Raw genomic sequence first — 27967 nt, 5'->3', positions numbered from 1 at the left:
ACACTGTTATAGTAATGTGGTTGGTCTTCTGAGACTTTATTAGTGACATTTGGTTTAATAATATAGTAGGCCAAGATTTCAGCGGTATCATCAGTTTTTTTTTTATTTCCTCAAAGTGGAGACACGTAGGCAGACAAACATATACTCTTGTCCTTTCGGGGAAAGTTGTAGGCTTTTATTCTCCTAATTGTGTGTCTTCTGTGTCAATCTTTCTAATTCTGTATGATAAGAAGGATTAAGGGCTTAAAGATGTACGATAACTTATCCTTTATCGCTGTCCTTAAGACTTCATTATCACAGAATAGTGAGTTGTCATTGTGCAACTGTCAATGTGTTTAATGGTAACCCACCTCCATATATCACTTTATCTTTTGCTTTATCTTTAGCTTCCTCAAAGCCTAGCATTCAACCTTTCTTTTTTCTTCCTCTTTATCTGTTTCTTTTCTCTCTTCTTTATGTTACTCTATCTCTCCAAGGACACGATAGCTGACACAATTGGCATTTTATATTCGGCCTGATCTTTCTCTTTGTGAAACTCACTCATCTTTGATCTATCTATCTATGTATCTATCTATCTATCTATCTATCTATCTGTCTGTCTGTCTGTCTGTCTGTGTGCCTGTCTAGCTATCTAGCTATCTAGCTATCATACTAACTTGAGTAAAAGTACTGCTACTGTAGTAATAATTCACTTGAGTAAAAGTAATATTAGTGATCAAGAATATTACTCAAGTAAGAGTAAATAAGTTGTCTGGTGAAAATTCACCTGAGTAATTACTTTATAAATAACCTTTTTACATGTCAGAAATTCTAATTCTAAAATATCTAAAAATGTTCTATATCTTAGGAATGTATTTTTTGAACAAATGCTGTTAAATGCTGTTGGGGTTTCAGTAGCTTGTTAGGTTCATTAGCTAGCCAGCTCATGTTAATTATAGTTACACGGTTAGCTATCTACCAAAGATGTCCCTTACACAATATTCTGAGCATTACCTATAGATATATATTTAACCCAACAGCCATTACCAAAACATCAAAAGTGACATCTTAAGTTTAATGCAGAGCTTTCATACTGTAAAACATTGAAAGATCTGGTTAGGTAGCCTAGCTCACTCAGCTAGCTAAAGGTTTACCTGTACATTTTTCTGCAGGTTGGATGGTGAGCTGTGAAATGCCATCATCACACTGTTGGCTTTGAAACATTTAAAACTGAAGATACCTGATAAATTGGGCCAGAGATGCTCATCTGTCTCCACTGTCTCAGACATTTCTGCCGCTAACTAAAGCATTTGGCACCTGAAGTGTAGACATTCAGCAGGAAACTGCTTTATTTTTGATTGGATTTTGAAATTGAATTATTTAAAAGTTGCACATACGGTCTTTTAATTGATTTACAGTCTTCCAGGGTTAAATGCATTGTTTTCTACTCTGTAACGGTGACTTTTATCAAGCAAAAGTTCAAGTACTATGATTTAATTACACTAAAAAAAGTACCATTATGGTGAACCATAAACTAGAGTACTATAATGAGAGTACATGTAATTCATTACTTTTCACCCCTGGTATTAGCCATTGCTGAGCTTTGCTCTACCTTTGGGTGATCAAGCCCAGCCTCCTCAATACTACTGAAATCCTTTACTGATAAGAGATGCAGCTGTCAATCATGTCTTAGAGGACCATAAATGATCATAAAAGACCATTAAGGACATAAAGGTGCAAGTGTGTGTGAGAATCTTTCTCTCACAAAGTCTCCAGAGTTTCGAGAGGCTAGTATGAAGATGATGGATACCTGTTGGATGTTCTTTCTCCTGTCCTTAATCTCAGGTTGTTGTTTTTATATCAATCTTATAATTTCAAAACACTTTTTTTGAGAGGTGGGTCTTTAAAATGAAGAAAGAAGAATTACATTTTGTGTGTTTTAGCAATAATGTAACAAACATTTTGCAAATGTCTGATGTTTCTCTGCTGAGATTGCTCTCGTGCTTTTGCTTCTTCATCTATGTGCAAACTTCACTAAGTAGTGTTTTCACTAAGTTTTGTTAACTTCCTGGTGTCAAATTCCATGATTCCAAAGCAAATCTCCTCATTTTTAAAATATCCTCTTGGCTAATTTATTGTTAGTCAGTATTTTTCTCAGTGATCATATAAATGGGGCATTATCATATCAAATAATAAATCAAAGCTGGTTTAGGATTTCAAGAAACCTAAACCTAAGCTAACCTAAACCTTGAATTTTAGCCCAATAATTGAGCAACAGCCTTCTTCACAGGGTGTAATGGTGGTTTTCAGAACAAGTGCACAGATGTGATATCATGCATTTCAACAAAAATGTGATTACTGAATAGCTCATGTAGACTGTCCTTTATCACAGTACTGGAGTACATTTGAACACACTGGATGAATTATTTCCCCAAAAAATTTTTTTTTCAATTGTCAGATTATACAGTAAATAACAACATAACTTGCTAGTTGATGCTTAGTTAGCTAAGTAATTATATTAACATTTCACAAGCACCAAGTGTATTTAAAAAGCCCAGCTGTGTCGGTATCTAACAATGACTAATAAAACTGAATCCTGAATGAGACACTGCTGAAGTTCATTTATGGTTAAAAGGATGTCCCACAATTACTGCCACAGATAAACATACTTTAAACAGCATTGTTAAATTATCATAAACTGTGATAAACTGTAATTAGATTGTGATAAACTGTAATTATAAAGTTATTTTACATGAGCAAAAAATGTATTTACAGTTTATCATTATAAACTGTGATAAACTGTAATTACATTTTTTGCTCATTGAGGAGTAAATATGTTAAGCAATATCTTAATTTAGACATTATATTGTTAAAAATGGTTCTACTGATGATTTTTCAAAATTGGAAATTTATAAAAAGAATCAAGTAATTGTCCATGTAATGAATTTAACGACTTGAAATCAGATCTCATTTCAAAATCCATGTTCATTATGTTTTTGAGACCATATCTGATGGGACAGGATGAGGAACTTAAAGATGAAAGATATTCTTTATCAGTGTCCTGTAGATAAGTCTGACTATCTCCACTATCACAGAATACCTGGTTGTCTTACTGTCAGAAATTGCAAAATAACTTTCACCTCTTTGCTTACTTTTGAACTTTTCTAAGCTTCGTATTTCAAAATGCCATAAGTGTAGTGTCTGCAGTCTTTGCTGTAGAATATAATTAATTATAAACCTGGTATCCGAATACGTTCATATGTAATTATATGGATGAATGTGATGTGTAACTAACACCAACCCCACCCCAACCATAACCTTAAACTTGGTAACTTATCAGACCTTGTAAAAGAAATCACTGATTGAGGCCTGTTTGGTTGTTTTCGTCTTGCAGGGTCAGTGTTTGGCCGCATTTTACCTCAGATTATTGAGGAACCCAATGAGGTGAGTTACAGAAGAGAGTGCACAAAAGTATATCTCCTTTAAAACATATAGCTGCAAAATTTGGTTCCAGGACCTAATAAATGAAGTGGGCAGTGGTGGCTCAGTGGTTAAGGTTTTGTGCTCGTGTTCTGGCAGTTGGGAAAGTCATTACACAGCAAAGCTACCACTAGTTGAGCATTTTAACAAGGACCTTCATGCAACTACTATATATGAATGTGCTGAAGTTGTGCTGTAAGTGTTCTTATCATTTTTTGCTATGTGTCTGATATCTGTCTGTTAGAGAATCTCCTGGCCTTGTTCTGACACTCCTGTTGGCACACACAAACCTTCCTCAGGTAACTCCCTTTTAATCTTACAGATGAACACACAGTCCAGTGACCTTGAAGTATAGTAAGGGGTTAATAACCCAAAACAGGCCTTCCCATCAAAAGTTTGCACTACACTGAACCTCTCAGTGCAACTGTAAATACACTGTGCATACACATATAGCATCTTCATCATTCCTGTACTGGTAGATATTGCACTATTTTACTCTATACACACTATTTATGTTTTTTTTTTTGCACTATTCTGTGATGAATACAATCATCCTCATACCTTTGTATCACTACTTGCACTACATTGTATGTTCTGTATCATATTACATAATTTGCACAATCCATGCTACATATGTGCAATCTCAAACTTGCGCAATACCTTTTCCCCACTTGTGTGCAAATCTCTCCTTATGTTGTTGTCTAGTATGTTTTCTCTGGAAGTTATGTTGTATGAATATTTGCTCCAGGAGTTTTAGCATAAGAATTTCATTGTATATACTTTGTTTCCTTGGAAAACATATGACAAAGCTGACTTTGTCATATGTGATTTGACTTCACTCGACTTGACTTGACTTTTTTTTTTTTTTTTTTTGCTATTTTAAATACGAAACAAATCATTGAAACCATCATCAAGTCAACAAGACCAACTTTTATTTTAGATTCATCATAGTAGCCTTGAAACGTTACACACTCTAGATTTGTGTTTATATGTTTATTCTTTTTGAGCTGTCTTTTATAAGAAAATATAATAGTGAGAAACTAATTTTTTAAAGCAAATATTCAAATATTGCAGTGCATTCACTGAGGCCTGCAGACATCACAGTCTTCTCTGCTGTTGGTCTCCCACATACACCGAGGTAAGACACAAAATCATGATATACATGTGTATGTGTTCACTATAAAATGAGCAATATCCATAAATTATGATGTTCCTCTTGTTTTCCTGCAGCAGTGTAATGTCATCAGTTATAAGCAGCCTTCACGGTAAGTTGATCTTACACTCACTCCTAATGTAGTGAGCCCACTGTGTATACAGTCAGACATGAACCGTGTGTGTGTGTGTGTGTGTGTGTGTGTGTGTTCTTTGGGGGAGCGAGTGTTTGTTTGTGTAATGAATGTAACTGATTGTTGCTGTTGTTGTTTTCTCAGATGTGTTGTCCATGTTCAGTCCTGAGTTTACCAGTGTGTCACCCAATGGATTTAACTCTGCACAATCCAGGTAGAGTGTGTGTATGTGTGTGTATGTGTGTGCGGGTGCATGTGTGTGTGCATGTATGTGTGTGTATGTGTGTGTATGTGTGTGTGTGTGTGTGTTGGTGTGCGTGTTACTCACTGCATCTCTTTGCTCCCAGTGGTCTGGTGAATCAGGCTGAACAAGCAGTTTACCTTCTGAACACTCAAAAGGTAATATAATGTAATTTCCTTATTATATTGTTGTTTATTTCCTTTTTATTTATGTTTTTATACAGTTATACAATATACAGTGTATATACATATATATATATATATATATATATATATATATATATATATATATATATATATATATATATATATATATATATATATATGTGTGTGTGTGTGTGTGTGTGTGTGATGTAATTTGCGTGTGTGTATCTTTTAGCCCTACATATCAGAGTCTGGCTGGAAGCTGGTGATTATCTTCGTGTCAACTGATCGACGGTGTATGTGTGCTGAGCAGGTTAGAGAGCAAGCACACAGTCTCTCTCTCTCTCTCTCTCTCTCTCTCTCACACACACATACACAAATCATTTATTACACATTCCCTAACACTAATTATATTAATTATTGTAAATCACATTAATAACCACAGTATAGACATAATTATCCAGCTCTATGCAATAACACTCATCTGTATCAGTTAGCACATGTAAAAAGCAGTGACACTGAGCTGCTCGTTGAGGTAATGCAGTGGCTTCACAACTCTCGAAAGAAGTGTATGTTAACCTCTACCCTCCCACACTGGTCATTGTTGTGCTACGGGGAGAGCTAACTAGTGGGTGGGAACTGGCAACAACAAATGATATACTAACTACTACAGATTTCCATGGTATTATGATATCCTGATATATTAATTTATTGTCACAGCCCCATACCCAGGGACTGATATAAATTTCTAGCCAATCAGAATTATTTTAAAAGCCTTATCAGGACTTTTTGCCACCTGTTGCAGCAGGGGAATCACAGTGGGAGGTAAGAAAATAACTCTCAGGGCTCCATGTGGAGAAGCTAATAAGAGGCATGGGAAGTTGTAGTTTCAGTAGGTAGGAAAATAGGAAATATAGACACTGGATTTACACATGCCCTAGAAATTTGTAAAACAGCTGTAGAAACAAGTATTAGTGATTCAAGTAATATTACTCAGTTCACTTAGTTTAGTTAGTGAAAATGGGAGTCTGTGTTCAGTACCATTGCTAAAATTGCTTTGATTTTGATTTTTTTTTATTTGTTTATTACTTTACTTTGTATTGAATAAAATTAATTATTATTACTTTATTTTGTATAATTCTTGTGTTTTTTTTGTAATTGTTGCATGTGCGTGTGTGTGTGTGTGTGTGTGTGTGTGTATATATATATATGGCTCTTTCAGGTCACCACTGTGGTTCAGGAAGTGGATTCTGCACTACAAGTGCTCCACTCTCAGGTATGTGTGTGTGTTTGTTCGTTGTGGGCACAAACAAGGAATCACTCTATAGCAGTTGTTTCTGATTTTGTTATGATGAACCGTATGTTTGTTTCAGCTGAAAAAGGCCATAGTCAGTGTTGTGCTCCAGGATGCTGAACCTAACAGCAGACACAGCGGGTGATTACTAGATTATATTAGATATATAATATATAATACTTGATGCCTTATTGATAGTCTCAATGTGAATCACAACACTTCTATATTGTGAAAATTTCTTAATATTATATCACATATTACTATATTATTAGGACAATATTATATACTCTGACAGTTCTAACTGCTTTTTTCAAACTTTCTTGGCGCTCTCATGCAGTGAACAGCAGTTTTCTCCATGAAGGGCACAAGCTATAAAATAGGACCCTTCAGAAGATAGTCTAAAGTGGAAATGATTCTGATTCTATGTAATAATATGTGTGTGTGTGTGTGTGTGTGTGTGTGTGTGTGTGTGTGTGTGTTTGTTTGTTTGTTGTCAGAATGTGTTCTTGTCCGCCAATAGACTCAGTTGAAGAGCTGCGCTTGACAGGTGCAATTTATTCACACGCACTTTTGGTGAGACTACTACTAATACTAATAATAATAATAATAGTAGCCTTTTTTTTTTAGAACCTTAAATTACTGTTTGTAGGGTTCTATAAAAGTATACATAAAATAAAAACAATATGATAAAACATTAGGCTTAAAATAAAAATAATCTTAAAACCACTACAACACTGCATGTATACAGAGAGGCTAGATTAACCTATTTGGATTTTTTTTTTTTAAAGTAAACATCATTTAATCTAGACCCGATATTAGAAAGGGTTGTCATGTGGTAGAAGGAGAAAAAACAATAATATTAATATTATTGTATTTTCTGAACTAGACTACAATAGATTTCAATAGATTTTGATTCTTTAGCATAAGCTGTGATTTTGTGATATTGTGTGGTGATATACAGTACTTTTTCAAATTTCTGTAAAATGTTTTTCTTGGCTTGCATCTCATTCCTAGTTCAAGAAACAAAATCTATTATATAGGTAACATATGAATAGAAACATTTGGTATGAAATACAAACAATAAATCCATAAACACTATAAAATACAATACAATAAAAACAATGTTCCACTAATTATTAAAAAGATCATGATTAAATCTCCTACCTGTCTGTTAAAATATTATGTAGTGCTCAAACGCCTATATTTCAGGAACAGTGGCATGTGGAGCATGTTGGATGTAAATAAATCTGTTAATGTGTTTCATTTAAGATGAATTCATACTTTGACTGTTTGGCTTCCTTACACCTGTTTTTTGCTGTGGGTTTTTTTTCCAGGAAGATTTAAAAGAGACACTAAAAGAGAAAGACTGGTACAGCAGAGATGATTTCACTGTGCAGCTTCAGGATGTTCCTCTGTTTTCAGATGTCATTTCTACCATTGTAAGAAAGTGTATTTTTTGCTAATAAGCTGTAAAAGAAAGATAATCATTGACACTGTTTTAAAAAATATTTATCTTTTTTTTTTTTTTGTCCTGTGTGAAGTACAAATGGACCTCAGAGGAGAAAGTGAATGACCATCAGGCACACACGCTCTTTCTGCAGCTCTGGGAAAACCTTGTATGTCAGAATAACAGAATACAGCACAGAAATCTAGCAACCTTTATACAGAGAAGCTGATTTTATTAACTGTTTTGCAGCTCCAGCCAAACACCAAGCAGGAAAATGTGAACAACCGTGTTGTGCCTACAATTCGATGCCCTACTGAGGTGCGATTTACATGAAAATTAAAATGTCAACTTTGGAGATTTGACACTACAAAATTCTTTATAATCATGCAACAATGATCACACTCATCAAATTGAACTTGTTGATATAAATGTTGGTGTTTTGAAACATATATTAGCAACAGCACACACTCACTCTTTTCTTCCTCATACAGCATCAACCGTTTCTCAGAACAGCGAAGAATTCTCCATCCGAAATGAGTCCATCATCCAGAGGAGCTGCTCCAGCTGTTGATGCTGTAAATTAATCCACAATCCTTGCCAAGTCATATCTACTGAAATGAAAAACACATAAAGGATGAATAAAATTAGCCAGCTGCATCTCCCAATTTTGTATCACAGGTTGAATCTGTAACTCTATCACACTCCTTATAATACTACTCTTCATGTAGTGCAGGATTATTGCAGCCTCAAATCACTACATCTAACTAACTTGTTATAGTCAAATCAAAACCAAAGAATTCATAATGCTGTGTTTAATTACATCTTCAAGTGTGGCTGCTCTTCCTAAAAACCTCATGCGGGGACCAGGAATCTTTTCAGCTTTTCGTTTATTGTTTGTATCTGGGTAAAAATCTATTTTATTTATATACAGTTATGATATGCCACACAATGATCACTTATCAAAGAAATTTTCCATGTGACCTCACCTTAAGTCTTTTTAATGGGTCCAAGCTTTATCTAAGGTCTCAGCACATTAATTTTCCTGAGCTACAGACAAATTGATAAGTTGCAACATGCAAAAACAACTTTCAATGAATAATATTTATTTGTATAACCAAAATATCTCTTAATCCAGCATTTAAATTGTAATTCATTTAATATATTTTTCTTTTTCTCTCTTTTCTTTTTGCCACCTAGTTTATATTCTGAAATGCAAACCCATATGGAGTCATTAAAAGAGTCAGATCTGTCTCATTCACTGTAGCCCCCTGACCAATGGCATAATGAGTAGCTGATTTGAGCTATGATAGATTGTGTGTGTGTGTGTTTTATGTATGTGATGTATTTTATACCTGCTGTATGTTGTTTGTGGTATTGTAGGTATTGGGCACTGAGATGCATTGTGAAGATCTGAGTCCCTCCAACACTATCCCCACCTCAGGTATACACACACATACACACACACACACACACACACACAATCACACACATCCTAACCTGCTCACACGCATACCATTTTCATATAATCCATGGCAGGATTACTCATTTACACATTCAGACACAGACCATTTTAAGACTCAGTGTTTCTCTTTTCTCATATTAATCCAAATCTTATAACTATACCATGGACCTAGCTATATTATTTTGTAACTCTATATGAATGTGTTATAAAGGCACTATGTAGGTACCCTTCAAATAAAGTGTTATCCATTATGTTTGATTGAATGCTATTATATTCAAATAACAGGATGCCTCTAATGTAGACCTGGTCAGAAATGGTCAGTAGTGTCTTAATCAATACTCCTGATACTGTGTAACCATGGTAGAATTTAACCATGACAGCAGTTGTCAGTAAAGTTTTTGGGCTTATATATGGGGGAAGTGCTGTTTGTCTCTGCCTGGTCTATTCACTTCTGGTAATAGAAGACTTTAGCAGCATATCTTTTCTAATCACAATCATACAAATCACTGCAAGAATGCGTAACTGCATATATTGCTCTTCTCTATAGTGCATGGAGTGAGGCCGGCTGATATCCAAGTTGTGGGAGCAGTTGGTGATTCTCTAACGGTCTGTGAGACACACACACTTTATTATTTTCCTATAACAGCAAACTTCATCATGTGTCATTCCTTATTATGCACCCATTTATTTGAAATTACTGCCCTTTATTTGCCCTATAGTGCTTTTTTTGTAATGTAGAGCACTTAATTATAATCCAGTGCACTCTTTTACATGTGTCCCAATCCCCTGTGTAGGCAGGGAATGGTATTGCGTCTACATACCTGGTGGGCGTGCTGATACAGTACAGAGGATTATCATGGAGGTGAGTACAACAGTGTTACTGCTCTGCGTTAGGTCTGGAAAGATGTTTGTGGAAAGTATAGCTTCCCATTTTCAAAAAGGATAATATGATATGGTATAACAGTGCAGCAGCAGAGAGAGTTGTTCGAATCTTATTTAACACTAAGACTTCAGTGAGTAACATGAGACTTCAGTACAATAATGTAGAAACACTGTTTTTTCTGATCCTCATCTTTTTAGAAATCAGTAAATATCTTATACCAGTATAGCATAGCATTACAGTATGTCACACTCTAATGTTCACTGTCTTTTGTGTTTGACAGTATTGGAGGAGACAACAACCTGTCTACAGTCACTACACTTCCCAGTTCGTTTCTGATTTTTTTTTTTTTTTTACTTCGTAATTTATTATATACATCATTAAAGGTGGGGTCAGTGATTTTTTTTAAATGAGAACATTTTATAATACTTGGTGAACTCCTCCCCATATTCAGGCAGCTTCAAACAATGTAGACCACCAAAATCCACTCATGACAACGAGCCGTCTCTACAAGTCTGTCAATTATGTTCTCAGTCATGTTGTATCAGAAAGCTCCCTGTCTTTCACCAGCATTTAGGCATTCTAGCCTAGCCTGCAATTTGGTAGCATGGCGTAGGATTGAACACTGAAGGGAGGGACAAGCTTTAGCTACATCCTACTAAAATCACTGACTATACCTCCAAATGCTGCATATTATGTGGTATAATATACTGTATATGTTTTATATATGCAATATATGTATATTATATATGAGTTTTAATTTTCTGTCATGCTGCTCAGACATCCTACGTGAATTTAATCCGGAGCTTACAGGATTTTCGGTTGAAACGGGGAAACAGAACAGCAAACAGGCTTTCCTCAACCAGGCTGTGGCAGGAGCCAAGAGCTCGTGAGTTTGTTACTCAATTAATAATCATTTCTTCTAATTTGATTTTTCATGTATAATATCATTAATAAAAGGTAACATCCTTAATTTGGTTTGTCAGTGACCTGCTGAGGCAAGCTGAACTGCTCGTCAACAGGATGAAAACCGATGATGTGAGGAATAACCTGCACTCACCAAATGTCTTATATTATTATATATTATATTATATTATATTATATTATATTATATTATATTATATTATATTATATTATTACTAAAAATAATGCTACTACTACTACTACTACTACTAATAATAATAATAATAATAATAATAATTCTATAAGGCTATAATAAAACAGAAGAAGAGGCAGAATAACATAATATTTATAGTATTATATAAAGTATTATTGTTCATGCATTATAGAGTGTTTTCTAGGTAGGTAAAAAAAAAATCCCCAAAAACAATAACCAAAAAATTATAAGCATGTTGTGAAATAAGCTAGCAAGCGCTACATTGTCATTCAAGTAAGTTACCTAAATATTAATAGGTAGCTAGCTAACAGCTCCATAAAATAAGGTATTAAAAATGCAGCTCACTGATCAGAGGCTGTCATTAAAAGGCTGTCGTTAGAGTGCAAGTAGCAACAGTCTCTTAGCTCTGCTCATTGTTAAGTGATGATTGTTTTCCACAGCGTATCAATTTCTATTCAGACTGGAAGGTGATCACCATGTTCATCGGAGGCAATGATTTCTGTGACTCCTGCCACAATCCAGTATGTCCATTTCCACTTTTAGAGGACTTTTAGAGGACATTTATACATCTTACATATAAAAATCTTACATATTTGCAAATTATAGAATTTCCCAGTTTTTTATGTAGATCAGCAACTCTACTTTGTGATGTATTATCAGTATCTATCTCAAACCAAGTGTACATGTAAGACTTACTGTTTCTGGTTAGAACACATTCTAATAAGATATATAAGAATTTGGCCACAGTTTCTTTAGTCAAATATAGAGATGGCACCGATCTGATACCCAGTATCAGTATCAGGCTGTTACCAGCAAAAAATGGTGGCTGGGATATCACATACTGGTTCCTGTAGCAAATGGCAGTATTTTAATTGTATTTGAAAAAGAAAATTAATCTTTGGAACTGGAAATGTTTGCATATAAAAAGACTTGTTTACATATAAAAAGGCTGTTCTTTCTTTTGTAAGGACTGATTTTATTATATTTATATTTTATTACATTTATAATGTAAGTCATTTTGTGTCAAAAATACCTTCGGGTGTAACACATTACTGTGTGAGGGCAAAACAGTCATTCATTTCATTCTGTCTTTCATTCACAGCCGCATTATTCTCCGGAAAACTTTGTGAAACGTATCCAGGTAGCACTGGACTTCCTCCACTCTGAGGTGAGATGTCAAATGTCAACTTTATTTATAAAGCCGCAAATATGAACAGTTGACACCCCCACCCAATCCTTAGAGCCTCCAAAGAAACTCTTGCAAAAAATTAGTTCAGAAAAAAATGACTGGGGGGAAAAAGGAAAAATTGAAGACAGCTTAGGAGGGAATCCTGAGATAAGCTGAATGTGGAATAAGTGATGAACACAGGAATTTTCTTCAAGTTCTCCGGTTTTCTCTCAACTCCCAAAAACATGCTGTTAGGTGGATTGGCTTCTCTAAATTGTCCCTAAATGTGTGAATGTGTGTGTGCATGGTGTCCTGTGATGGACTGCATTCATCCAGGGTGTATTCCTGCCTGAGACCTAGTGTTCCTGGGATAGGCTCGGCATCCACTGCAACCCTGACCAGGATAAGCTGAAAATGTATTAAGAACTGAATGAATAATTCACAACGGATGTTATGAGATTTAGGAAATTTTAGCAGTCGTTCACAGTGACAGAATAAAAAAAGTTGAATAATTGAATAGTTTATTTGAATGTCTGAAATATCTAGTGTGTGCAGTGTGACGGTATAGTAACATATAAGCATTGTCATTCCAGTGTACATACTGTATACTTCATAGTCTAAACAGAATAGTGTATATGCTATGTATGTTACATATGCTGAATTTTCAGGTTCCTCGTGCTATCGTTAATCTGGTGGAGCCTCTTCACATCACCCCACTGAGAGCCATGCACCAGGACTCCACTCTCGGCTGCCCCACGTGGCTTGTGCGGTGAGTGTGTGGAGGATAGTGTAGATCTTATTAGATACTTACATGACTATGAAGTGCATTTAAAGCAAAAAGAAAGCAAGACACTTATTATTAGTAGTAGTAGCAGTAGTAGTATTAATCCAGTTATATTATTTATTAGTTATTATAATAATTAATCCAGGTAATAATTATAACTGGATTAACACAGTACATTCACTATTTTTCGCCTGCTAATTAGCACTGAATTGCTTGCTAGTTAGCTTTGTGACTAGTAGCTTTATTTCTGTAGTTAGTTTTGCTTATTAGTTCACTTTCATTATCCTGTTAGTTTTTGGTTGCTAGTTTGCTTTCTCTCTCTAGTTTGGCTTTCCTTTGCTAGCTTGCCTTCACTCACTCATTTGCTCTCACTTGCCATTAGGCTGTTACTCATTAATTAGCTGTCACTTGCAATTCAGCTTTCCCTTTTAGGTTGCTTTGGGTAGGCTGGTTAGTTAGTATATGGTTGCCAGTTAGCTTTTACTCACTAGTTGTTTTTTCTTTGTATTTGGCTCTTGTTCCTCTGGCTAGTGTTTGTTTGATAATAATAATAATAATCATCATCATCATCATCATCATCATAATAATAATAATACTTGTTCTCGTAGCATCCTCTGTTCCTGTGTAGTTTCACCAGAAGATGGATCAGAAGCTTTGCAGGACCTGGAAGATCTGAACAGAGCGTATCAGGTGAAACATTAAAGTTGGGCATTGGGCCACAATTAAATGGAATCATATTTACTATGCTTATAAGGTTTCATATAAGTTGCCTAATCTCGTGGTATTCACAGCTTTTCACAACTCTTATACTAACTCAGAGTTGTGATGCAGTATTGCTTTTTCTCTTTATGTTCGAATCCATTAAAGCTCAGCTTACAGTCAGTGTGTTATCACAGTGTATTTTTTCACAGTATGGAGACTTTTTTAGTAATTTACCAACACATATGAGTGAAATATTGATATTCCTGATCCCTTTATCTCTGATAATAATAACAATGTAAAAGCACTCCTCAGAAAGCACACATATAGCTAAAGTAGGCATAATGCATGCAATTAATGTCTCAATGATGCAGAACGTAGCTTGTTTGCTAATTGAAAAGACATCAGCACAACATAATTTTGGATCACTCTTAATAAATGTTCATAATATTCCACTTTTAATAGCTTTAGAAAAGTTATTTATTCACAGGAGGAAGATTTAACTTTTACTCTCTATAAGCTTTTATTTGCTAGGTTACATTTTGCTCACTATGTAAGCTTTTGCACACTATTTAGCATTTATTTACCGGGTAGATTTTGCCAGACTAGCCCATTTATATGCATCCATTTTGCTAGTTAAACTATTGTTTGTTAGTTTGTTTTCTCTTGCTAGTTAGTTTTGGTAGCTAGCTCATTAGCCAACTTTCGCTATCTAGGTTAGCTTTCACTCACTATTTAGCTCTTTGATTGGTGAGGCTGCCTTTACAGAAGATTAGCCCCACCCACATCACTTTGAAACAAGAGAAACTGTGTTAGTGTCTGTGTACTTCAGAACATGTTCACTTATGTAAAACTGATACTGCAAGTTGGGCCCGTAAAAGTGAGGGTGTGTGTGTGTTTGGCTTTTTTCTTTTTTCAGAGAGTGCTGAGAGATTTGGTGGAGTCTGGCCGTTATGACACACATTCAAACTTCACTGTGGTGCTGCAGCCTTTCCTTAGGGATATAGCAGTGCCAATGCTGGTTAGAAACACACACACACATACAAGAATAATAAAATCTGTATTTTCTTTATTAAGCAGTTAGTGAGTTTTAGTATCTCTCTCTCTCTCTCTCTCTCTCGCTCTCTCCTGAAGGATGGACATCCTGATCGTTCATTTTTCTCTCCTGATTGTTTCCACCTCAGTCAGAAGGCTCACACTCTCATGGCTCGTGCTCTGTGGAACAGCATGGTTGGTTATCAAATACACTAGATAAGTCTAAAAACTTTTTTAAGTACATTAGCGCAAAATGATTAATGTCTGCAAATATTCACTGATTCATTCGTTCCTTCATTCATTCATCTTCAGTATCCTGATTGCAGTGAAAATAATAGATTTAAAACAAGTTTCCTGATAAACAACTGCTTAATTTAAAAAGTCAGCACTATCATCTCACTACTGCAACATGTTAATTAAACTAGCTAGCTCTTTGTTCATAGGTAGCTCAGCTAAACACTGAGATGCAATCATCTGTTGTGCAGCTTCAACTTTGAACAATTTCTTTCTGTCACCAGCTGGAGGAACTCGGGAATAAAACCTGCAAACAGGACTTCTCTCAAGTTCTCCAGGCTAAATGTCCATCAAAGGTAAAACCTCTCACACTGCTCTTTCACACACACACACACAGAGCAGGATTGAAATCATCAGTGTTATAGTACTTTTTTTTATAATATTGTGTTCTTTGCCAGACTTTACCCTTTCTTCATACCTTTGAGAACAGCAATTACACGTATAAAAGCCCGCTGCCACCCCCACCTCCAATTTCAGTATGTATTTTTATTCATTCTTCTTCTCTGTCATCCTCTTCTTCCTCCTCCACTTCTTCTTCTTCTTATACTACTTTTTCTTTTTTGTTTTATTATTATTATTATTATTATTATTATTATTATTATTATTATTATTATGTGCCTTTCTCTTACCCAGAACTGGGGTAGTGATTTCTCATGCACAGACACCAAGCCATCGATCAACATCCCTAACTCAGGTAAGACTGAGAGTGACAGACAGAAAGACATACACAGAAGAAGAGAAACAGGGAGGAAAAAGAAACAATAATAATGTTACTATTAAAAAGACCATAAACAAATGACCTAAAAAAGCAAGTAAAGAAAAATTTTGCATAATCAAGATTCATGCATTATGTTATTAACACGTTATGTACACAGAGTAGATAAAAGCTAATGAATTGATATCAGCGAATAGTGGATGTGGAGGATGTAAAGAAGATGCTGTAACAGTTTGACTTCCTCATGACTGAATCATAATAGCAAGTAGTGTCACTATTTTAATTAACTAAATCGTCATTTTAGTTAGCTAAATTAGTAGTCATCTCACATATCAATAGGCTGCTATATGATTGTTGCTATGGTTACATCTCGAAAGCAGGCGTTATCTGTTCTTGTCACTTTTTATTAAATAATTCTGCACACTGAAGCCTATAAAATATTTCTTTCTGCAGAAGTAAAATTAATTATGGTGGTGAAGAGTAAATATAGGTGTAGTCTTTAAAATTGAAAAACATGAATTAACTGAGTAAACTGAGTTGGTAGCACTCTGTTAAGACCATAACGAATAGTACAGTGTTGTTAACTAAATGAGGGTGGAATCATTTTAATATTCGTTTTGTATATGTTCAGTTCATCACCTGCGGCCTGCAGATATCAAGGTGATCGCCGCACTCGGAGACTCTGTTACTGTAAGTTACCTCCTTGTGTGTTACATAGTAAAAGCATGAATATCTCTGGATGTCCTAATTAACTTTTATCAGCTGCAGTGGTGTTGTTTAATATGTGACTAATTTATCTCTCATCCATAAATGAGATATCACTATCACTTGCTAAGCATTTTTTATATAAGTTTTCTGAGAATCCCCACAGTACCCAGTCAAACAAAAATCGCTGACTTTATATTTATAAATTGTGTGTGTTTTCCAGGCTGCGCTCGGTACAAAATCAAAGAACTACACTCAGTTTCCTACAGAATACAAGGGAGTGTCATGGAGGTAAAACACAGAGGATTTTTCTTCTACGTGTGAAGAACAACTGTGATAAAATGTGTAAAATATGATTTACAGAATGCATGATGTAACAGTAGTGTGTGTGTGTGTGTGTGTGTGTGTGTGTGTGTGTTTGCAGTATTGGGGGTGATCATTCATTGGACACTACTACAACACTGCCAAGTGAGTTTATCTCAGCATTAATTTTGGACACTGTCCAAAATTTTACTATCTCTGTGATGTATTTACATTGATTGGTGTGTTCCCTTTCTCCCGTGTGTAGTCAATGTATGATGTCTGAAGTTTGCTTCTTGCACTGGAGGCTAATATTGATAACAAGTAATGGAAGTTCATAGCTAGCAGTTTAGCCGTGTAGAATCTATATGAAGTCATCACACATCTGTAACACCATTTGTACATAAAGCATTTCTTAAAATAGTAGAAGAAATCCATTTTGTAGAAATATACTTATCAAACTGGAACTCTATTATTTTCTTAGCCACTTCTAACATTCCACCTTTAAGCTCTGGGTCATTCCTCTTGTCTGATGCTTGTGCTCAGTGATCTCAAACTATTTCCAGAAGAAGAAAATTATTTCACATTAAAAGCTCTATTTTTATAGGTAACATCATTACAGTCCGTTTGAGATATTAAAAGTGGTTTAAGGCGAGTTTATGATGATCTAGGCATCCAGCGATGATGCCTTTTTGCATGATGCTAAACTGGAGGTTATAATCTATTGTTATTTCAGACAGCAAACATGGCTGATTGTATATACTCGGGGTATGTTGGAAAATTTGTTTACAATAGATTTTTGGACAAACTTCCCCTTTAATGTATGTGCGTAATAGGTAACACGTTGTTAGTGATAACATTAACAACTCAGATTATGCCTTTATCTTTTTTTTTACTAAGTGTTTCATTTAGCTCATGTTCCTGGTTAAATAAAATAAAAATACAAATATAAAAATACAAATATAGTAGAATATCAGTATCAGGATTTTTAAAAATGGTACTGCGATCCTGCTTGGCAAAGCTAGATAAACTAAAAAGTAGCAGGTAATAGTACGCTTTCATCATATCGCACAGCACTATATAGAAAAAAAAGTAACTGCACTGATGCACTACTGAACCGATTGTGTGTATGTATGTTTTACAGATATCCTGAGACAGTTTAACCCATCTCTACAGGGCTTCTCTGTTGGAGACGGCGTGTCAGCACAGGACGGCTTCAACATGGCCGTGTCTGGAGCCACAGCCTCGTAAGTATTCTCAGCTTCTTTCTGCTTTTGCACTTTTGCTGGAATATATCTGAATATTTTACTAAAGATTAAATCGGGTTTTTCAGAATAAAAGCACAGGACTGTAAATGTACCTGGGGTTGGTTACTTTCATTATAAAAAGTCACATTTTATGTCTTAAAGGAACTTAAAGATTTCCTACAAGGACCCCATAAGACAATCTTTTATAGTTCAACCAGAGTGCTCGAGCTGTAGCTTGCGTATTGCATAAAATAATACATACTCATATCAGGGGATATCTGATATCTGCATTGGATCTGGCTAGTTGCTCCATTTCAGGCCTCAATTTACATTATTCTGACCAAAAAATGAGCTCTGCCCCCAGCTGAAACGGATCTGCTTGACTCTGCCCCATTTTCCAGCTAACAAGGCATACGCATTTAATGTTTCTCTTAAATTATAATTTAACTTGCTGGCAACAGAGGGCTCTAAACATTACAAACTACTTCTTTAAGTCTGAAACCATAAATTCAGTTTGTCCAAATGTTATTTTCTATATATTTCTATAGCTATATTAACCATCCCGGTCTCTTTCTCTCTTCTAGTGATCTTGTAGCTCAGGTCAACAGACTTATTCAGGCCTTAAAATCCAGTGAGGTGAGAAACATTTCCACTTTTTCACAGTTTTGGCTTTACAATTTCAGTGCAAATAAAATTTTAGGATGCAATAGTCTGAGTACAGAGTGTGAAATCACCATGCTGAATTAAATCTGGAGTTAATAAAAAAAAATTTTGTTTGCTTGTTTGTTTGTTTACTTAGATTCAACAAATCAATTTCATTGCTAATGTGGCTAAAACTACACTCTGCACTCAGTATTGCTTTCTTAAATGTTATTTGCAGGGACTGCTAGAATATTGTTAAAGTGGCTTTGTTACAAATGGATTTGTTAGGAGGATCGCTTTGAGCATTTATTATTTTAACAAAACAATGTAAACTCCATGTTATCTGTTTCTTAACTTCTTAGAAAGGGGGTCACCATGTTCTGTCTACACTAGTTAAATATAGCATTTACAATATTAGCCCTTTCAGGTTCCCTTATCACAGATGTACCTAATAGAAATCTCCCTTGCAGAATGTAGATTTCGAAATGGACTGGAAGCTGATTACTGTGCTTATTGGCGTCAATGATTTATGCCAGTATTGTATGGACCAGGTAGGTGTCTTTTTGTCTTGTCTAAAGCCTAATGGTTGTTCTTGAAATTGTAAACTGAATTCTTTATTTATTAACACTTTGTTCATATGTTTCATTTATGCAGAACAACCTGTCACCACAGAACTACAGTCAGCACCTCATGAAGGCTCTGGATCTGCTGTATGAAGAGGTTAGAACATGATGGTCTAGGACTGTGGTAACGAGGACTGTCCACACAAGTCAATAAGTTAACTAGTTAATCATAGTACACTTGGTTGACTCAGTGGACTCATTTCTTTATTTGTGTATTTAGTTATTTGTACATTCATATAAGTGAATTAAACAAAAACTGTAGATTAATGAAATCTACTTGTTCAGACCTGTTAACTCTGATTTCCAATCTATCTACAACACGTTTTGTAGAGTTTGGACGTGATCAAAAATCTTGTAGTCCTTAGCCAGCATCTGATCCAACTGGAGATAAGCTAGATCTTGATTGTCCTGTAGTAGCTATACAGCTGGTCTGATCTACACTGCCAGTCAAAAGTTTTTGAAGTTTTAACATTTCTGTTTAAATTACCTCATTTTACATTTTACAAAAAAAATTTAAACATAACCAAGGAATAAGTATAAGTGAATGAAGAAATTTTTATTATTAAATGTTTAGCAAATTGAATAATATTAGGAACGACTGTTTTATTAGAACAATCTAGATCTGATGTATTTGGAAAAAGCCAAAATTATCTAACACTTTAATTAGACACTTGTAGCACACCACATTTTTATGTTTTACAGTTAACCGCAGCCCTGTCTAGGAGTCATCTACGTTTATGGCATTTGGCAGACACCCTTATCCAGAGCAACTTACAATTATCTCTCTCTCTTTTTTTTTTTTTTTTTTTTTTTAATACAACTGAGCAGTTGAGGGTTAAGGGCCTTGCTCAAGGGCCCAACAGCAGCAGTTTGGCAGTGCTGGGATTTTGAACTCTCAACCTTCTGACCAGAAGTCCAATGTCTTAACCACTGAGCTACCACTTCCCATAGTGTAGTGGAGTCTTTTATCTATAGGCTTAATAAGTTTACCCTCCAAGTGCCCCTGTATTTAATAAAGCACTTATTTTGTGTCCCATTATGATCTGAGAGTGCGTTTAGTAAGTTCCACGAAGATTCAGGTTTTCTTATTTAACTGCTAATCTGCCTTTCATTTGGTCTCTAGTAATATCTGTGATTAAATGGTAATAAAACACAGGGAATTCCAGGTATTCAAAAATCTTTGACTGGAAGTGAACATACAACTGGACTTACATATATTACAATTGTTCATTAATAGAAAAAACTTCCCACAATGGAAGTTTGGACCAACAAGTCAGTGAGTCTAGGTACAGAATCATGGAATAATATGTGATGATAAATATCTGTTGAGGATGGTGTGTAAACTCTGCTAACTCTTTTACCTACCGGGATGTAACTGTCTAGCCCTAATGTAGCCTTTAAAAAATGTTTGAGCCAGTGTTATCATGTTTGTACCACAGTTACTATAAGTGCGTAGGGGTAATTATCATTATCACTGACATCATTATTATCTTCAGTTAATTGCCCTCTATTTCGTCCAATACAGGTACCTCGTGTTCTAGTGAATGTTCTCACAGTTCCAGAAATCGAGGTCTTGAGGCTGGTCAAGAAGAGTTCATTAGGCTGCAGTTTTTTCCCCAGGTTTCTGAAGTTCCATCAAATCATTTCTGCATAAAGATCTAATCCTCCTGTACTGTCAAAAAGTTGAAAGCCTCTGTCTTAAATTTTTACTAAGAATGGGACAGTACAAAAAATAATATTTGAAAGATGCAATTTTAGATCGGCTCCATTTCTCCAGTGAACATGGAGAGTTGTATTACTATAAGATAGGGGATAGGGATACTACAGGGATACTCTGGGGCAATGAGACAGAACACTGCTAAGTAGTGAACACTACAGGATGGTTGGGTGCCCATTTAACCTGATGAAGTGCTTGATAAATAGCTGAGGGTTTTGGTTAGTGCATAGGAAAAAATGCTGATGGCATTCAGGTCTGTAGTTGAGAAACACTCACTAAATTTAGAAGAGCTCTGGTACATAAGACAGCACCATTTATAGGGGGGACAGTTATAGAAGGGAATTATTTATAATTGCACTATTCGTTGTCACCCAGATAAGGATGGGTTCCCTTCTGAGTCTGGTTCCTCTCAAGGTTTCTTCCTCATGTCATCTAAGGCAGTTTTTCCCTGCCACCATCGCCTCTGTCTTGCTCATTAGGGATACATTTAGAAGTTTAAAACTTATATCCTGAATTTATATATTTCTCTAAAGCTGCTTTGTGACAATGGCCATTGTTAAAAGCGCTATACAAATTAAATTGAATTGAAATGAATTGAATTAAATTGAACCATGCAGGGCTTTAAAAGGAGATGTTTATTTTAGTTCAGTCTGGGCCTTCCATAGGTTTTGTAAAGTCTGTTCTTACTTCTGTAGGTTCTGACCCAAATTTGGTCTGACATACCATCAGTTGGTATACCAACTGATCTTTATCTTCTGGAGTGTGTTGTTAGTCAGGCCTTCATGCCTTGTGCAGTTCCTTGCAGTTCTACTCACTTCTTATTTATGTACCTGTGGTTTTCAGAGATGTTTGTCCATGCCTCATGACCCCAGCTGACAACTCATCAGAGCTGATAGAGCTAAAGCTCATTAATCAAGAATATCAGGTAACTTGATTGAAATGCGTTTTTATTGTCTTACCAAACATATACAAGGTTTCATTATAAAATTTGGACCTTGTAGTCACTAGAACATTAAAAACCTTAATTCAAAGACTGAAATGATACCATAGTGTAATGAATGACCCTCGCAGCAAAATGTTGAATGACCTCATGGCTTCACTCCACCCCATGCACTTTTGTATGCTAGGATATCTCTATATGTATGCTACTCTTAAAACGACAGCACAACATTAAATATGGTAGAAAATACTTTTTAACTGTGGATATCTTTCACTGTGGATATCACTGTAAAGCAACTCTTTATACAAGTTTACACTGGGATGAAATGTCAAGTCCTCAGACCACGGTTTAATGCAAGAAAATGCTGTGCCTCTGTACACACGATTGAAAATAGTACAAGTGTAACACAAGAGCCATGTACAATTCTCAGAACAGACAGGATTGGTGGGTTTCATGTTTATGTGGGTCACTTAAGTCCCAGGCAAAGTCTTTTAACCTTATAATAACCTCTTTCTGTTCTGTTCTCTCTGTCGCTCTCTCTTTTTTTCCCCCTGCCTGCTAGACTGAGGTGGAACAGTTAATATCTGGGGAACGTTACAATGGCCGTGAAGATTTCACTGTTGTCCTTCAGCCTTATCTTCAAAATACAACCATTCCTTTAGATAAAGTGAGTGTGTGTTCAAGTGTTGAACTCTGGCTGCACATTATGGCTCTGAAAGATTACAAAATGCTAACAATTCCTTTTTTCATTTCTTTACATATTCCAGGATGGAAATCCTGATCTCAGTTACTTTACATTAGACTGCTTCCATTTCAGTGAGCGGGCACAAGCTGAGATGGCCATTTCCCTTTGGAATAACATGGTAAGACACAGAACTGAGCTGCTTTCCATCCAAAAGATGTTTTGAAGTGTCCTCCTTTTAATATTGTACCTTTTCCATCTGTAGTTGACAATCTGTGGAGCACTGTTACTTTACTAGCTAGTTAGTATATTATTATTGTTATTGTTATTGTTATTGTTATTGTTATTGTTATTGTTATTATTATTATTATTATTATTATTAACTGGTCTTGCTTGTGGTTCTTGTGGGTCCATTCCCTTTGCACTCTTATGTTTGACAGTTTAAGCAAAGCCATCCATAAACCTGTAATGTCACAACAAAACAACTCACTGATTGCATTCTTTCTTAAATTATAAAATTATAAAATATAGATTAAGCCAAAAATATAAAGCAAGATCTAGACAAATATCTGGACTGTTTTACTATAGTCTAATAGGGAATTGGGTTAACAGCAACATGTAGTGCAGCAGGTAGCTTCACAGCTCCAGGGTCCCTGCTTCAAGCCTGAACTTGGGTTACTGTGCACCCCATGTTTGCATGGGTTTCCACCGGGTTCTTCACTTTCATCAAGCTGTCCAAAAACATGCAGGTAGCTGAATTGGATTGTCCAGTTCTGTGAATGTGTGTTTGAATGGTGCCCTGCAACAAACTGGCATCCTATCCATGGTGAATTCTTCTACCTTGCACCCAGTTTTCCTATAATAGGCTCTGGATCCACTGTCACCCTGACCAGGATACTGAAGATGAATTATTGTTATTATTGTATTTTCATTAACATGGCACACTGTTCTCCTGTTTCTCTAGTTGGAGCCAGTGGGAAATAAGCAGACCTTCAACAACTTTACATACGATCGCACAAAACTTAAGTGTCCATCAGAGGTGAGTGTGATCAATAATAAACTCAGCTTCAGTAATGGAGTGTACAACAGTAATGGGTGCTAATAGGGAAATAATAAAGATGATGCATAGGAGCTGTTAAAACATTACACAACGTACAGATATATATAGATACACATTTAAATGAATGTGTATTGACATAATGCCTAACAAAGGTATCTGTATCTTAGAGATAGTAGTCATATGTGTTTAGATTCCTGTGTCAAACTCTAACTGAGTGCTGTCTGATATGGATAAAAGCTGTTGTACATGCTAAAATGATGATACCGTATCTATGTACACCATCTCAACTATGTTATTTTCTTGATGACTGTTACATTTTTAAAATTAATTAGTTCATAGTCTCAGAAGGTGAAGTGCTACTGCACAGTCTTAAAGAATGCATATTTTATATAGTATAGGATAATAACCACATTTGGTAAAGTGACAAAAATAACACATTCCACAAATAAAACACTGCACTGGCACACATTATTTTTTAAGATGTGTGCTAACAGTTCCTCGCAAGTGTTCTATGATTAACTAGTTGTTTGCAGTGAGGATTTCACATGATTGTATGAATTCTTTGTGAAATGCATGCTGGGTAATCTAGTGACAGATCACTAATGGACATTTAAAAAAAAAAAAAAAACAACAGCAATACAAAACCCTGCTAAAACTCTATAGCTGAGAGAACGCTCCTTTAAGTTTACTGTTTGTTTTTGCTGATGGTAAGGTTTCTTGCTATATTTAAAATAAAGAAACCATAATGCTATCAAAAGCAAGTTCTGCTAAAGACGATGTCAGCGTGTATTTTGAGTTATGGTTGGGTGGAAGAAGTGCTTTGATCCTTATTTACAGTAGGACTGCTCTATAGGCTAACTGTTTATGCTTGTCTTTCATGTCTGTTTTCTCTGTGTCAGAATCTCAGACCATTCATTTATACCAAAATGAACAGCCACCCCGATTACTTGACAACTCCAGAGCCAACATCTACAAGCACCCCAGTGCCCAGCACCCCGGCTCCCTGCCCCGACAGTGTACCTGTGTGGGTGCCAGCCATATTTGGGGTCACAGGTTTACTCATTGGCTGGGTGGTCACGTGGCTATTTATGCGCCGGTGGATTAAGAAGCAGAAGAGTGAAGACAAGGAAAAGGAAACAGAGATGAAGAGAACTAGCTTTTAGCAGTGAGCTACATTTACAGTGCTACTGACTTTGGAAAACACATATGCTTTTTTAGACTGCCGTACATCCATCAAACTAGATGTGTATGGTTATGACATGACTTTTATATATCAGTGTGAATCTACACACACATATACACAAGGCTGCAGTCCATTCTGAAGTGATCATGACTGTCCCTTACCCCTGCGAAATCTACACCCTCCACAGTGAGTGCTCTGAGAGAAGGGTCCCCCTTTTGTAAGGGTTGAAGGTAATAGCCATTTGGAGGGTTCTTTACAATAATGTGTCACCTAGCTACTGTTGTTATCTAACTTTAGCTAGAAAGGTATAATGGTAGTCAAGTTTTAAAAGGACTAACACCTACTTACCGTTACTCAGAATAATTATCTCATTAGAAATGCATAGTTGCAATTTATTATTATATAAAAAAAAATTTATTTTATTAAGTTAGAGTGCAGTGAAATTCTTTTCTTCACATATCCCAGTAAGCTGGGGTCCAAACAAGGTCAGCCGTGAACCAGCAGCCCTGGAGCGGATAGTGTTAAGAGCCTTCCTGAAAAACAGCAGCAGCTTGCTGAGGCTTGAATCCCTGAGTTTATGTTCAGTAACCCAGAGCCTTATCCACTGAGCCAGTATTACTAAACAATATTTCACACGTTCATACTCAGTACAGTTTTAGAATCTTTATCATATGATTATGAATATAAAGGCTTTGCAATTTTATGTAACTTATGAGAAATATTCTATACTGTAATTCTCTAGATCATTGTAAATGTTTTTTATTTTATTTATAAAATATGATAATGTTTGTATTAAACTGTAACTTATCTTTAATATTACTGATAATATGTCTAAAATTGGCACTGAAATACAATAATTAAGAATAATTCTATTGCTCTTTATTATTATTATTATTATTATTCCTGTGAATCCCTCAACTGTATCATATTTCTATTATTTCCAGTTGTCCAGAGATGTTATTAGAAATATGAAGTGCAAATAGTATACATCTGTAGTGAAAGTGTAAGGCCTAGAAAGTGTAATTTCCACTCCACCTTCTATCAGGTTTAGGACTGTGTTTCCATCAGGATTCTTTAAATTGTAAAAATAAATGTAATTAATAAATGTGAACAGACTTGTCTATGTGCTTTTGCTCCTGGATTGATCTCCAGCATTTTTTAATCAGCTGTGAGAGGCCTTGTGTATGACAGTAATGCCCAACTAATATTTACTACTGCCACCTGCTGTTCACTTCATCTTTCTGGTATTTTCTGACACCATGAATCAGGGGAGGTACTGTATGATAGGCAGCCAGTGCAATGTCACAACTTTTACTACTTCACTGCCCTTGAATTTGAATCAGCTTTATACATGTAAGTACTAAGAAAGTCTGTTTTGAATGGAAAAATTATAGGTTGGAAATGAGTAACAAATTTGACCAAATATATAATCAGAAGCAGCCATCCCAAATAAGTTAACTACTTTTTTATTGGAGGGCAAGAAGCAGTCCCATACAGGACATGAAAGAATTAATATGCAACAACGTATTAAACATGAGCAGCAGTGGCTCATGAACATACATTTTTGTAACTTTTTCAACTATGTCTGATACAGCAAGTGTAATTTCCATGTACAAGATGAACACAGTAGAACTAATGTCATTACCCACAGGTTTCACAGGTTTCAGCAATATCTCCAATCCAACTACATCTCAAAATCCACACAAAAAAACTTGAAACTAGCTCAAAAAATTCAGCACTGGAAAAGGGAGACACAGTTCTCTTCTGTTTTCACAGTCTTTATGTAGAAAACAAGGTCATTGTGGTTCACACACATTTCTGATGTATGGATATTATCCACTCTATAATCCATCCTTTCCCTCTCCCAATCTTTGCAGTATGATGTATCTTACAATAGACATGGTTCTGTATATCAGAGAGACACACTGTCTGTACTTTATTAGATTTAATTACGAATATTTGCTATAAACAACGTTTTGTCTGAGTATTTTATCCTAGCTCAATCTGTCTGCGGCTCCTCTCCCAAACATGGGACAGTGTGATTCCTGCCCCAATGGGCGTCTATTTGTGCTTGTTGCAGTTCCCATCTCTGAGCACTAGGTGCTATAATAACTCTAATAAAGCTAAGCTTTTGAGCTGTGGTTGTGGTGAAAAGTTTTACTGAGACCTAGCAATACTGCACACCAGTGCACATTGGCTTTCTTGAGTGCTAATGTTTAATGGCCAGCTGCTCCTAGTCTCATATACAGCTGAGAAAATTATAGAAATGCATGCTGTGGATCTCTCATATACTCTCATTTAATAGTATTTAAACACTATAACTCATACTGTATAATACTATTAAAACTAAATACACTGATTTTCTATACAACTTGACTACTCCTAGAACTGTATATGCAGTGTATGCAAAAGTTTAGGCACCCCTGGCCAACATTGGGGGTTCAATTGCTGTGAAGCAAGCCATGGCCAGAGTTCCACTTCTTCAGACTCATTCTCACTGTCTCCTGTGAATCTACATGCACTCATTTTCTCTGTCCTTCAACAAAAGAACAGTTTCCTCAAGGTTTGTGTGGCTTCTTTCTTCTAAAGAAACACAATGTCTTGCACAGTCATTTCAAAGCTCTAATACTAATCTGGTGCAGACATGCCAGAAGATTACTTTATAGGTTAATGTGGACTTGTCTGAACTGTAAGTCACATGTGGGTTTGATTGTGCTTGTTGATTTTGCCACTGAGAGTCATACAAGTTTGTCATACACGGACAGCCTCATTTATTGATGTGGTTTTTTCCCGCAAAGTTGAAAAGCACTTGTTTCTTTGCTGGTTCCATAGCTACAAAACATT

At 35.7% G+C, this 27967-nt stretch overlaps 1 protein-coding gene across 2 annotated transcripts; it reads left to right on the top strand.

The window, feature by feature from the left end:
* Positions 1–1686: 1686 nt before the first annotated feature.
* Positions 1687–27967, top strand: LOC113545259 (phospholipase B1, membrane-associated). Of its 2 annotated transcripts, none has more exons than XM_026944513.3 (43): positions 1687–1824; positions 3374–3423; positions 3704–3758; positions 4534–4597; positions 4690–4724; positions 4890–4959; positions 5093–5144; positions 5365–5442; positions 6352–6405; positions 6503–6564; positions 6921–6996; positions 7758–7862; positions 7965–8039; positions 8120–8188; positions 8362–8445; positions 9251–9311; positions 9880–9938; positions 10127–10194; positions 10496–10539; positions 10993–11101; positions 11199–11250; positions 11770–11850; positions 12432–12497; positions 13166–13266; positions 13890–13971; positions 14900–15001; positions 15115–15210; positions 15534–15605; positions 15708–15785; positions 15943–16003; positions 16656–16714; positions 16953–17020; positions 17154–17197; positions 18174–18276; positions 18861–18912; positions 19389–19469; positions 19573–19638; positions 21067–21161; positions 22102–22183; positions 22761–22865; positions 22966–23061; positions 23845–23919; positions 24840–27447. In XM_026944513.3, the coding sequence occupies exons 1-43, from the start codon at positions 1773–1775 to the stop codon at positions 25101–25103; spliced, it is 3303 nt and encodes a 1100-aa protein (XP_026800314.3). In that variant the 5' UTR covers positions 1687–1772; the 3' UTR covers positions 25104–27447. The 2 variants fall into 2 exon arrangements, with proteins under 2 accessions (XP_026800314.3, XP_034169381.2); XM_034313490.2 differs by having other exon boundaries at positions 1720–1827; positions 24840–27967.

Source organism: Pangasianodon hypophthalmus, chromosome 19, assembly GCF_027358585.1.
Source record: "Pangasianodon hypophthalmus isolate fPanHyp1 chromosome 19, fPanHyp1.pri, whole genome shotgun sequence".
NCBI classification, from domain to species: domain Eukaryota; kingdom Metazoa; phylum Chordata; class Actinopteri; order Siluriformes; family Pangasiidae; genus Pangasianodon; species Pangasianodon hypophthalmus.
This window is presented reverse-complemented; position numbering and strand designations above follow the sequence as displayed.